Source organism: Triturus cristatus, chromosome 7 (genome assembly GCF_964204655.1).
Source record: "Triturus cristatus chromosome 7, aTriCri1.1, whole genome shotgun sequence".
NCBI lineage: Eukaryota > Metazoa > Chordata > Amphibia > Caudata > Salamandridae > Triturus > Triturus cristatus.
Window position 1 is genome coordinate 268486326 of NC_140590.1, and position 15486 is coordinate 268501811.

Genomic DNA, 15486 nt, shown 5'->3' on the forward strand with positions numbered 1-15486 from the left:
CACCACCACCACCATGTCCACCACCACCACCATGTCCACCACCACCACCACCATATCAAACAGCACCACGTCCACCACCACCACGTCCACCACCACCACGTCCACCACCACCACGTCCACCACCACCACGTCCACCACCACCACGTCTACCACCACCACCACGTCCTCCACCACCACCACTATGTCCACCACGTCCACCACTACCACTATGTCCACCACGTCCACCACTACCACTACCACCATCACATCTACCACTACCACCATCACATCTACCACTACCACCATCACATCTACCACTACCACCACGTCCACCACTACCACCACGTCCACCACTACCACCACGTCCACCACCACCACGTCCACCACCACCACGTCCACCACCACCACGTCCACCACCACCACCACCACCACCACCACCACGTCCACCACCACGTCCACCACCACGTCCACCACCACGTCCACCACCACGTCCACCACCACCACCACCACCACCACCACCACCACCACGTCCACCACCACCACCACGTCCACCACCACCACCACGTCCACCACCACCACCACGTCCACCACCACCACCACGTCCACCACCACCACCACGTCCACCACCACCACCACGTCCACCACCACCACCACGTCCACCACCACCACCACGTCCACCACCACCACCACGTCCACCACCACCACCACGTCCACCACCACCACCACGTCCACCACCACCACCACGTCCACCACCACCACCACGTCCACCACCACCACCACGTCCACCACCTCCACCACGACCTCCACCACCTCCACCACCACCACGACCTCCACCACCACCACGACCTCCACCACCACCACCACCACGACCTCCACCACCACCACCACCACCTCCACCACCACCTCCACCACCACCACCTCCACCACCACCACCACCACCACGACCTCCACCACCACCACCACCACGACCTCCACCACCACCACGACCTCCACCACCACCACCACCACCACCACGACCTCCACCACCACCACGACCTCCACCACCACCACCACCACCAGGTCCAGGTCCACCTCCACCAGGTCCACCTCCACTACCAGGTCCACCTCCACCACCACGTCCACCACCACCACCACGTCCACCACCACCACCACGTCCATCACCACCACCACCACCACATCCACCACGACCTCCACCACCTCCACCACGACCTCCACCACCACCACCACGACCTCCACCACGACCACATCCACCACCACCACCATGTCCACCACCACCACCACCACGTCCACCACCACCACGTCCACCACCACCACGTCCACCACCACCACCACCACGTCCACCACCACCACGTCCACCACCACCACCACCACGTGAACCACGACCTCCACCACCACCACCACCAGGTCCACCACCACCAGGTCCACCTCCACCACCACCAGGTCCACCTCCACCACCACCAGGTCCACCTCCACCACCACCAGGTCCACCTCCACCACCCAGGTCCACCTCCACCACCCAGGTCCACCTCCACCTCCACCACCACCAGGTCCACCTCCACCACCCAGGTCCACCTCCACCTCAACCACCACGTCCACCACCACCACGTCCACCACCACCACGTCGTCCACCACCACCACCACGTTGTCCACCACCACCACCACGTAGTCCACCACCACCACCACCACCACCACCACCACCACGTCGTCCACCACCACCACCACGTCGTCCACCACCACCCCATCGTCCACCACCACCACGTCATCCACCACCACCACGTCATCCACCACGTCCACCACCATCATATCCACCACGTCCACCACTACCACTACCACCATCACATCTACCACCACGTCCACCACTACCACCACATCCACCACGTCCACCATGTCCACCACGTCCACCACCACCACGTCGTCCTCCACCACCACGTCGTCCACCACCAACACGTCGTCCACCACCACCACCACCACCACGTCGTCCACCACCACCACCACCACCACGTCGTCCACCACCACCACCACCACGTCGACCACCACCACCAACACCACCACCACCACGTCGACCACCACCACCACCACCACGTCGACCACCACCACCAACACCACCACCACCACGTCGACCACCACCACCAACACCACCACCACCACGTCGACCACCACCACCACCACCACCACCACCACCACGTCCAACACCACGTCTCCACCACCACCACGTCTCCCACCACCACCACCACCACGTCCACGTCCACCACGTCCACCACGTCCACCACCTCCACCACCTCCACCACCACGTCCACCACCTCCACCACCACGTCCACCACCTCCACCACCACGTCCACCACCTCCACCACCACGTCCACCACCTCCACCACGTCCACCTCCACCACCACGTCCACCTCCACCACCACGTCCACCACCACCACCACGTCCACCACCACCACCACGTCCACCACCTCCACCACCTCCACCACCTCCATCACCTCCACCACCTCCACCTCCACCACCTCCACCACCTCCACCTCCACCACCTCCACCACCTCCACCACCTCCACCACCTCCACCTCCACCACGTCCACCTCCACCACGTCCACCTCCACCACCTCCACGTCCACCACGTCCACCACGTCCACCACGTCCACCACGTCCACCACGTCCACCACGTCCACCACGTCCACCACGTCCACCACGTCCAACACCACCACCACCACGTCCAACACCACCACCACCACGTCCAACACCACCACCACCACGTCCAACACCACCACCACCACGTCCAACACCACCACCACCACGTCCAACACCACCACCACCACGTCCACCACTTTTACGTCCACCACGTCCACCTCCACCACGTCCACCTCCACCACGTCCACCTCCACCACGTCCACCTCCACCACGTCCACCACCTCCACCACGTCCACCACGTCCTCCACGTCCACCACGTCCTCCACGTCCACCACGTCCTCCACGTCCACCACGTCCACAACGTCCACCTCCACATCCACCTCCACCACCTCCACCACGTCCACCACCTCCACCACCTCCACCACCTCCACCACGTCCACCACGTCCACCACGTCCACCACGTCCACCACGTCCACCACCTCCACCACCTCCACCACCTCCACCACCTCCACCACCTCCACCACCTCCACCACCTCCACCACGTCCACCACCTCCACCACCTCCACCACGTCCACCACGTCCACCACCTCCACCACCTCCACCACGTCCACCTCCACCACGTCCACCTCCACCACGTCCACCTCCACCACGTCCACCTCCACCACGTCCACCTCCACAACGTCCACCTCCACAACGTCCACCTCCACCACGTCCACCTCCACCTCCACCACCACGTCCACCTCCACCTCCACCACCACCACCACGTCCACCACCACCACCACCACGTCCACCACCACCACGTCCACCACCACCACCACGTCCACCACCACCACCACGTCCACCACCACCACCACGTCGTCCACCTCCACAACGTCCACCTCCACAACGTCCACCTCCACAACGTCCACCTCCACAACGTCCACCTCCACAACGTCCACCTCCACAACGTCCACCTCCACAACGTCCACCTCCACAACGTCCACCTCCACAACGTCCACCTCCACAACGTCCACCTCCACCACGTCCACCTCCACCACGTCCACCTCCACCACGTCCACCTCCACCACGTCCACCTCCACCACGTCCACCTCCACCACGTCCACCTCCACCACGTCCACCTCCACCACGTCCACCACCACCACGTCCACCACCACCACGTCCACCACCACCACGTCCACCACCACCACGTCCACCACCACCACCACGTCCACCACCACCACCACGTCCACCACCACCACGTCCACCACCACCACCACGTCCACCACCACCACCACGTCCACCACCACCACGTCCACCACCACCACGTCCACCACCACCACGTCCACCACCACCACCACGTCCACCACCACCACCACGTCCACCACCACCACCACGTCCACCACCACCACCACGTCCACCACCACCACCACGTCCACCTCCACCACCACGTCCACCTCCACCACGTCCACCTCCACCACCACGTCCACCTCCACCACCACGTCCACCTCCACAACGTCCACCTCCACAACGTCCACCTCCACAACGTCCACCTCCACAACGTCCACCTCCACAACGTCCACCTCCACAACGTCCACCTCCACAACGTCCACCTCCACAACGTCCACCTCCACAACGTCCACCTCCACAACGTCCACCTCCACAACGTCCACCTCCACAACGTCCACCTCCACAACGTCCACCACCACCACATCCACCTCCACCACCACGTCCACCACCACCACCACGTCCACCTCCACCACCACGTCCACCTCCACCACCACGTCCACCTCCACCACCACGTCCACCTCCACCACCACGTCCACCTCCACCACCACGTCCACCTCCACCACCACCACCACGTCCACCTCCACCACCACCACCACGTCCACCACCACCACCACCACGTCCACCACCACCACCACCACGTCCACCACCACCACCACCATGTCCACCACCACCACCACCACGTCCACCACCACCATGTCCACCACCACCACCACCACGTCCACCACCACCACGTCCACCACGTCCACCACCACCACGTCCACCACCACCACGTCCACCACCACCACCACGTCCACCACCACCACCACGTCCACCACCACCACCACGTCCACCACCACCACCACGTCCACCACCACCACCACGTCCACCACCACCACCACGTCCACCACCACCACCACCACCACCACGTCCACCACCACCACCACGTCCACCACCACCACCACATCCACCACCACCACCACGTCCACCACCACGTCCACCACCACCACCACGTCCACCACCACCACCACGTCCACCACCACCACCACCACCACGTCCACCACCACGTCCACCACCACCACCACGTCCACCACCACCACCACCACCACCACCACCACCACCACGTCCACCACCACCACCACGTCCACCACCACGTCCACCACCACGTCCACCACCACGTCCACCACCACGTCCACCACCACGTCCACCACCACGTCCACCACCACGTCCACCACCACGTCCACCACCACATCCACCACCACCACGTCCACCTCCACCACGTCCACCTCCACCACGTCCACCACGTCCACCTCCACCACGTCCACCTCCACCACGTCCACCTCCACCACGTCCACCACCACCACGTCCACCACGTCCACCACCACGTCTCCCACCACCACCACCACCACGTCTCCCACCACGTCCACCTCCACCTCCACGTCCACCACCTCCACCACCTCCACCACGTCCACCACCTCCACCACGTCCACCACCTCCACCACGTCCACCACCTCCACCACGTCCACCACCTCCACCACCTCCACCACCTCCACCACCTCCACCACCTCCACCACCACCTCCACCACCTCCACCACCACGTCCACCACCTCCACCACGTCCACCACGTCCACCACGTCCACCACATCCACCACATCCACCACATCCACCACATCCACCACGTCCACCTCCACCACGTCCACCTCCACAACGTCCACCTCCACAACGTCCACCTCCACAACGTCCACCTCCACAACGTCCACCTCCACAACGTCCACCTCCACAACGTCCACCTCCACAACGTCCACCTCCACAACGTCCACCTCCACAACGTCCACCTCCACCACCACCACCACCACCACCACCACCACGTCCACCACCACCACCACCACGTCCACCACCACCACCACGTCATCCACCACCACCACCACCACGTCCACCACCACCACCACGTCCACCTCCACCACCACGTCCACCACCACCACCACGTCCACCACCACCACCACGTCCACCTCCACCACCACGTCCACCTCCACCACCACGTCCACCTCCACCACCACGTCCACCTCCACCACCACGTCCACCTCCACCACCACGTCCACCTCCACCACCACGTCCACCTCCACCACCACGTCCACCTCCACCACCACGTCCACCTCCACCACCACCACGTCCACCACCACCACGTCCACCACCACCACGTCCACCACCACCACGTCCACCACCACCACCACCACGTCCACCACCACCACCACCACGTCCACCACCACCACCACGTCCACCACCACGTCCACCACCACCACCACGTCCACCACCACGTCCACCACCACCACGTCCACCACCACCACCACGTCCACCACCACGTCCACCACCACGTCCTCCACCACCACCACTACGTCCTCCACGTCCACCACCATCACATCCACCACGTCCACCACTACCACTACCACCATCACATCTACCACTACATCCACTACCACTACCACCACGTCCACCACTACCACCACGTCCACCACTACCACCACGTCCACCACTACCACCACGTCCACCACTACCACCACGTCCACCACTACCACCACGTCCACCTCCACCACGTCCACCTCCACCACGTCCACCTCCACCACGTCCACCTCCACCACGTCCACCTCCACCACGTCCACCTCCACCACGTCCACCTCCACCACGTCCACCTCCACCACGTCCACCTCCACCACGTCCACCTCCACCACGTCCACCTCCACCACGTCCACCTCCACCACGTCCACCTCCACCACGTCCACCTCCACCACCACCACCACCTCCACCACCACCACCACCTCCACCACCACCACCACGTCCACCACCACCACCATGTCCACCACCACCACCATGTCCACCACCACCACCATGTCCACCACCACCACCACCATATCAAACAGCACCACGTCCACCACCACCACGTCCACCACCACCACGTCCACCACCACCACCACGTCCTCCACCACCACCACTATGTCCACCACGTCCACCACTACCACTACCACCATCACATCTACCACTACATCCACTACCACTACCACCACGTCCACCACTACCACCACGTCCACCACTACCACCACGTCCACCACTACCACCACGTCCACCACGTCCACCACGTCCACCACTACCACCACGTCCACCACGTCCACCACCACCACCACCACCACCACGTCCACCACCACCACCACGTCCACCACCACGTCCACCACCACGTCCACCACCACGTCCACCACCACGTCCACCACCACGTCCACCACCACGTCCACCACCACGTCCACCACCACGTCCACCACCACGTCCACCACCACGTCCACCACCACGTCCACCACCACCACGTCCACCACCACATCCACCACCACGTCCACCACCACCACCACGTCCACCACCACCACCACGTCCACCACCACCACCACGTCCACCACCACCACCACGTCCACCACCACCACCACGTCCACCACCACCACCACGTCCACCACCACCACCACGTCCACCACCACCACCACGTCCACCACCACCACCACGTCCACCACCACCACCTCCACCTCCACCACCACCACGACCTCCACCTCCACCACCACCACCACCACCACGACCTCCACCACGACCTCCACCACCACCACGACCTCCACCACCACCACGACCTCCACCACCACCACGACCTCCACCACCACCACGACCTCCACCACCACCACGACCTCCACCTCCACCACCACCACGACCTCCACCACCACCACGACCTCCACCTCCACCACCACCACGACCTCCACCACCACCACGACCTCCACCACCACCACCACCACGACCTCCACCACCACCTCCACCACGACCTCCACCACCACCACCACCACGACCTCCACCACCACCACCACCACGACCTCCACCACCACCACGACCTCCACCACCACCACGACCTCCACCACCACCACGACCTCCACCACCACCACCACCACCAGGTCCAGGTCCACCTCCACCACCCCCACGACCTCCACCACCACCACCACCACCACCACCACGACCTCCACCACCACCACCAGGTCCAGGTCCAGGTCCACCTCCACCACGTCCACCACCACCACCACCACCATGTCCACCACCACCACGTCCACCACCACCACGTCCACCACCACCACCACGTCCACCACCACCACCACGTCCACCACTACCACCACGTCCACCACCACCACCACCACCACGTCCACCACCACCACCACCACCACGTCCACCACCACCACCACCACCACGTCCACCACCACGTCCACCACCACGTCCACCACCACGTCCACCACCACGTCCACCACCACGTCCACCACCACGTCCACCACCACCACCACCACCACCACCACCACCACCACCACCACCACCACGTCCACCACCACCACCACCACGTCCACCACCACCACCACCACGTCCACCACCACCACCACGTCCACCACCACGTCCACCACCACCACCACGTCCACCACCACCACCACGTCCACCACCACGTCCACCACCACGTCCACCACCACGTCCACCACCACGTCCTCCACCACCACCACTACGTCCTCCACGTCCACCACCATCACATCCACCACGTCCACCACTACCACTACCACCATCACCATCACATCTACCACTACATCCACTACCACTACCACCACGTCCACCACTACCACCACGTCCACCACTACCACTACCACCATCACATCTACCACTACATCCACTACCACTACATCCACTACCACTACCACCACGTCCACCACTACCACCACGTCCACCTCCACCACGTCCACCTCCACCACGTCCACCTCCACCACGTCCACCTCCACCACGTCCACCTCCACCACGTCCACCTCCACCACGTCCACCTCCACCACGTCCACCTCCACCACGTCCACCTCCACCTCCACCACGTCCACCTCCACCTCCACCACGTCCACCTCCACCTCCACCACGTCCACCTCCACCACGTCCACCTCCACCACGTCCACCTCCACCACGTCCACGTCCACCTCCACCACGTCCACCTCCACCACGTCCACCTCCACCTCCACCACGTCCACCTCCACCACGTCCACCTCCACCACGTCCACGTCCACCTCCACCACCACCATGTCCACCACGTCCACCACCACCACCATGTCCACCACCACCACCATGTCCACCACCACCACCATGTCCACCACCACCACCACCATATCAAACAGCACCACGTCCACCACCACCACGTCCACCACCACCACCACGTCCACCACCACCACGTCTACCACCACCACGTCTACCACCACCACCACGTCCTCCACCACCACCACTATGTCCACCACGTCCACCACTACCACTACCACCATCACATCTACCACTACATCCACTACCACTACCACCACGTCCACCACTACCACCACGTCTACCACCACCACCACCACCACGTCCACCACCACCACCACCACGTCCACCACCACGTCCACCACCACGTCCACCACCACGTCCACCACCACGTCCACCACCACGTCCACCACCACGTCCACCACCACGTCCACCACCACGTCCACCACCACCACCACCACCACCACATCCACCACCACCACCACCACGTCCACCACCACCACCACGTCCACCACCACCACCACGTCCACCACCACCACCATGTCCACCACCACGTCCACCACCACCACCACGTCCACCACCACCACCACGTCCACCACCTCCACCACGACCTCCACCTCCACCACCACCACGACCTCCACCTCCACCACCACCACCACGACCTCCACCACGACCTCCACCACCACCACGACCTCCACCACCACCACGACCTCCACCACCACCACGACCTCCACCACCACCACGACCACCACCACGACCTCCACCACCACCACGACCTCCACCACCACCACCACCACGACCTCCACCACCACCACCACCACGACCTCCACCACCACCACCACCACGACCTCCACCACCACCACCACCACGACCTCCACCACCACCACCACCACCACGACCTCCACCACCACCACCACCACGACCTCCACCACCACCACGACCTCCACCACCACCACCACCACGACCTCCACCACCACCACCACCACCAGGTCCAGGTCCACCTCCACCACCCCCACGACCTCCACCACCACCACCACGACCTCCACCACCACCACGACCTCCACCACCACCACCAGGTCCAGGTCCACCTCCACCACCAGGTCCACCACCAGGTCCACCTCCACCTCCACCACCACGTCCACCACCACCACCACGTCCACCACCACCACCACGTCCACCACCACCACCACGTCCATCACCACCACCACCACCACATCCACCACGACCACCACCTCCACCACGACCTCCACCACGACCACATCCACCACCACCACCACGTCCACCACCACCACATCCACCACCACCACCACGTCCACCACCACCACCACCACGTCCACCACCACCACCACCACGTCCACCACCACCACCACCACGTCCACCACCACCACCACCACCACCACCACCACGTCCACCACCACCACGTCCACCACCACCACGTCCACCACCACCACCACGACCTCCACCACCAGGTCCACCACCACCAGGTCCACCTCCACCACCACCAAGTCCACCTCCACCACCACCAGGTCCACCTCCACCACCCAGGTCCACCTCCACCTCCACCACCACCAGGTCCACCTCCACCACCCAGGTCCACCTCCACCTCAACCACCACGTCCACCACCACCACGTCCACCACCACCACGTCGTCCACCACCACCACCACGTCGTCCACCACCACCACCACGTCGTCCACCACCACCACCATCACATCCACCACGTCCACCACTACCACTACCACCATCACATCTACCACTACATCCACTACCACTACCACCACGTCCACCACTACCACCACGTCCACCACTACCACCACGTCCACCACCACCACGTCCACCACCACCACCACCACCACCACCACCACCACCACGTCCACCACCACGTCCACCACCACGTCCACCACCACGTCCACCACCACGTCCACCACCACCACCACCACCACCACGTCCACCACCACGTCCACCACCACCACGTCCACCACCACCACCACGTCCACCACCACCACCACGTCCACCACCACCACCACGTCCACCACCACCACCACGTCCACCACCACCACCACGTCCACCACCACCACCACGTCCACCACCACCACCACGTCCACCACCTCCACCACGACCTCCACCTCCACCACGACCTCCACCACCACCACGACCTCCACCACCACCACGACCTCCACCACCACCACCACCACGACCTCCACCACCACCACCACCACCTCCACCACCACCACCACCACCACGACCTCCACCACCACCACCACCACGACCTCCACCACCACCACGACCTCCACCACCACCACCACCACGACCTCCACCACCACCACGACCTCCACCACCACCACGACCTCCACCACCACCACGACCTCCACCACCACCACCACCACGACCTCCACCACCACCACCACCACCACCAGGTCCAGGTCCACCTCCACCAGGTCCACCTCCACTACCAGGTCCACCACCACCACGTCCTCCACCACCACCATGTCCTCCACCACCACCATGTCCTCCACCACCACCATGTCCTCCACCACCACCACGTCCTCCACCACCACCACGTCCTCCACCACCACCACGTCCTCCACCACCACGTCCACCACCACCACGTCCACCACCATGTCCACCACCACCATGTCCTCCACCACCACCACCATGTCCTCCACCACCACCACCACCATGTCCTCCACCACCACCACCACCATGTCCTCCACCACCACCACCACCATGTCCTCCACCACCACCACCACCATGTCCTCCACCACCACCACCACCATGTCCTCCACCACCACCACCATGTCCTCCACCACATCCACCATGTCCACCACCACCACCACGTCCACCACCATGTCCACCACCACCACGTCCACCACCACCACGTCCACCACCACCACCACCACGTCCACCACCACCACCACCACCACCACGTCCACCTCCACCACCACCACCATGTCCACCACCACCACCACCATGTCCTCCACCACCACCATGTCCTCCACCACCACCATGTCCTCCACCACCACCACCACCACGTCCACCACCACCACCACATCCACCACCACCACCACATCCACCACCACCACCACATCCACCACCACCACATCCACCACCACCACCACATCCTCCATCCCCACCACCACATCCTCCACCACCACCACCACATCCTCCACCACCACCACAACGTCCACCACCACCACAACGTCCACCACCACCACAACGTCCACCACCACCACGACGTCCACCACCACCACCACCACCACGTCCACCACCACCACCACCACCACCACCACCACCACATCCACCACCACCACCACATCCACCACCACCACATCCACCACCACCACATCCACCACCACCACCACGTCCACCACCATATCCACCACCACATCCACCACCACCACCACATCCACCACCACGTCCACCACCACCACCACGTCCACCACCACCACCACGTCCACCACCACCACCACCACGTCCACCACCACCACCACGTCCACCACCACCACCACCACCACGTCCACCACCACCACCACCACGTCCACCACCACGTCCACCACCACGTCCACCACCACCACCACCACCACCACCACATCCACCATCAAGTCCACCACCTCCACCTTGTCCACCACCACCACGTCCACCACCATGTCCTCCACCACCACCACCACCACCACGTCCACCACCATGTCCTCCACCACCACCACCACGTCCTCCACCTCCACCACGTCCAGCACCACCATGTCCTAACCCACCACGACATCTACCACCACCACCACGACGTCCACCACCACCACCACGACGTCCACCACCACCACCACGACGTCCACCACCACCACCACGACGTCCACCACCACCACGACGTCCACCACCACCACCACGACGTCCACCACCACCACCACGACGTCCACCACCACCACCACCACGTCCACCACCACCACGTCCACCACCACCACCACGACGTCCACCACCACCACCACGACGTCCGCCACCACCACCACGACGTCCGCCACCACCACGACGTCCGCCACCACCACCACGACGTCCACCACCACCACCACGACGTCCACCACCACCACCACGACGTCCACCACCACCACCACCACGACGTCTACCACCACCACCACGACGTCCACCACCACCACCACGTCCACCACCACGTCCACCACCACCACCACGTCCACCACCACCACCACGTCCACCACCACCACCACGTCCACCACCACCACGTCCACCACCACATCCACCACCACATCCACCATGTCCACCACCACCTCCACCATGTCCACCACCACCTCCACCATGTCCACCATGTCCACCACCTCCACCACCTCCACCACCACCACCACGTCCACCACCACCACCACCACCACCACCACGTCCACCACCACATCCGCCACCACCATGTCCACCACCACCATGTCCACCACCACCTCCACCACCACCATGTCCACCACCACCTCCACCACCATGTCCACCACCACCATGTCCACCACCACCTCCACCACCACGATGTCCACCACCACCACCACGTCCACCACCACGATGTCCACCACCACGACGTCCACCACCACCACCACGACGTCCACCACCACCACCACGACGTCCACCACCACCACCACGACGTCCACCACCACCACCACCACGACGTCCACCACCACCACCACCACGACGTCCACCACCACCACCACCACCACGACGTCCACCACCACCACCACCACCACGACGTCCACCACCACCACCACCACCACGACGTCCACCACCACGACGTCCACCACCACGACGTCCACCACCACCACCACCACGTCCACCACCACCACAACAACGTCATCCACCACCACCACGACATCCACCACCACCACGACATCCACCACCACCACGACATCCACCACCACCACAACGTCCACCACCACCACAACGTCCATGTCCATGTCCACCACCACCACCACCACCACCACATCCACCATGTCCACCACAACCACCACCACCACCACATCCACCATGTCCACCACAACCACCACCACCACCACATCCACCATGTCCACCACAACCACCACGTCCACCACCACCAACACCATGTCCTCCACGTCCACCACATCCTCCACCACCACCACCACATCCTCCACCACCACCACCATAACATCCACCACCATCACGTCTACCACCACGTCCACGTCTACCACCACCACCACCACGTCACCCACCTCCACGTCACCCACCTCCACGTCATCCACCTCCCCGTCATCCACCTCCACCACGTCATCCACCTCCACCACGTCATCCACCTCCACCACGTCATCCACCTCCACCACGTCATCCACCTCCACCACGTCATCCACCTCCACCACGTCATCCACCTCCACCACGTCATCCACCTCCACCACGTCATCCACCTCCACCACGTCATCCACCTCCACCACGTCATCCACCTCCACCACGTCATCCACCTCCACCACGTCATCCACCTCCACCACGTCATCCACCTCCACCACGTCATCCACCTCCACCACATCCACGTCCACAACGACCACGTCCACCATGTCCACCACCACGTCCACCTCCTCCTCCACCACGTCCTCACCACGTCCTTCACCTCCACCACGTCCTCCACCTCCACCACGTCCTCCACCTCCACCACGTCCTCCACCTCCACCACGTCCTCCACCTCCACCACGTCCTCCACCTCCACCACGTCCTCCACCTCCACCACGTCCACCACGTCCTCCACGTCCTCCACCTCCACCACGTCCTGTACCTCCACCACGTCCTGTACCTCCACCACGTCCTCCACCACGTCCTCCACCTCCACCACGTCCTCCACCTCCACCACGTCCTCCACCTCCACCACGTCCTCCACCTCCACCACCTCCACCACGTCCTGTACCTCCACCACATCCTGTACCTCCACCACACCCTCCACCACGTCCTCCACCTCCACCACGTCCTCCTACTCATCCTCCACCTCCACCACGTCCTCCACCACCTCCACCATGTCCACCACCTCCACCACCACCACCATGTCCACCACCACCACCACCACCATGTCCACCACCACCACATCCACCACCACCACATCCACCACCACCACCACCACATCCACCACCACCACCACATCCATCACCACGTCCACCACCACCACGTCCACCACCACCACATCCACCACCACCACCACATCCACCACCACCACCACATCCACCACCACCACCACATCCACCACCACCACCACATCCACCACCACCACCACCACCACGTCCACCACCACCACGTCCACCACCACATCCATCATGTCCACCACCACATCCACCACGTCCACCACCACCATATCCACCATCACCAAATCCACCACATCGTCCACCACAATGTCCACCACCACAATGTCCACCTCCACAACCACAATGTCCACCTCCACAACCACAATGTCCACCTCCACAACCACAATGTCCACCTCCACCACCACAATGTCCACCTCCACCACCACAATGTCCACCTCCACCACCACAATGTCCACCTCCACCACCACAATGTCCACCTCCACCACCACAATGTC

The 15486-nt window shown here is 64.2% G+C and overlaps 1 protein-coding gene across 1 annotated transcript; it reads left to right on the forward strand.

The window, feature by feature from the left end:
* Positions 1-5703: 5703 nt before the first annotated feature.
* On the forward strand, positions 5704-7725 carry LOC146809381 (uncharacterized; the record flags this gene model as incomplete). The annotated part of the gene is made up of 2 exons (XM_085614862.1): positions 5704-5818; positions 7223-7725. Coding segments are annotated over 2 exons (618 nt in total), but the record flags the coding sequence as incomplete, so codon positions are not given.
* Between the last annotated feature and the right edge of the window lie 7761 nt (positions 7726-15486).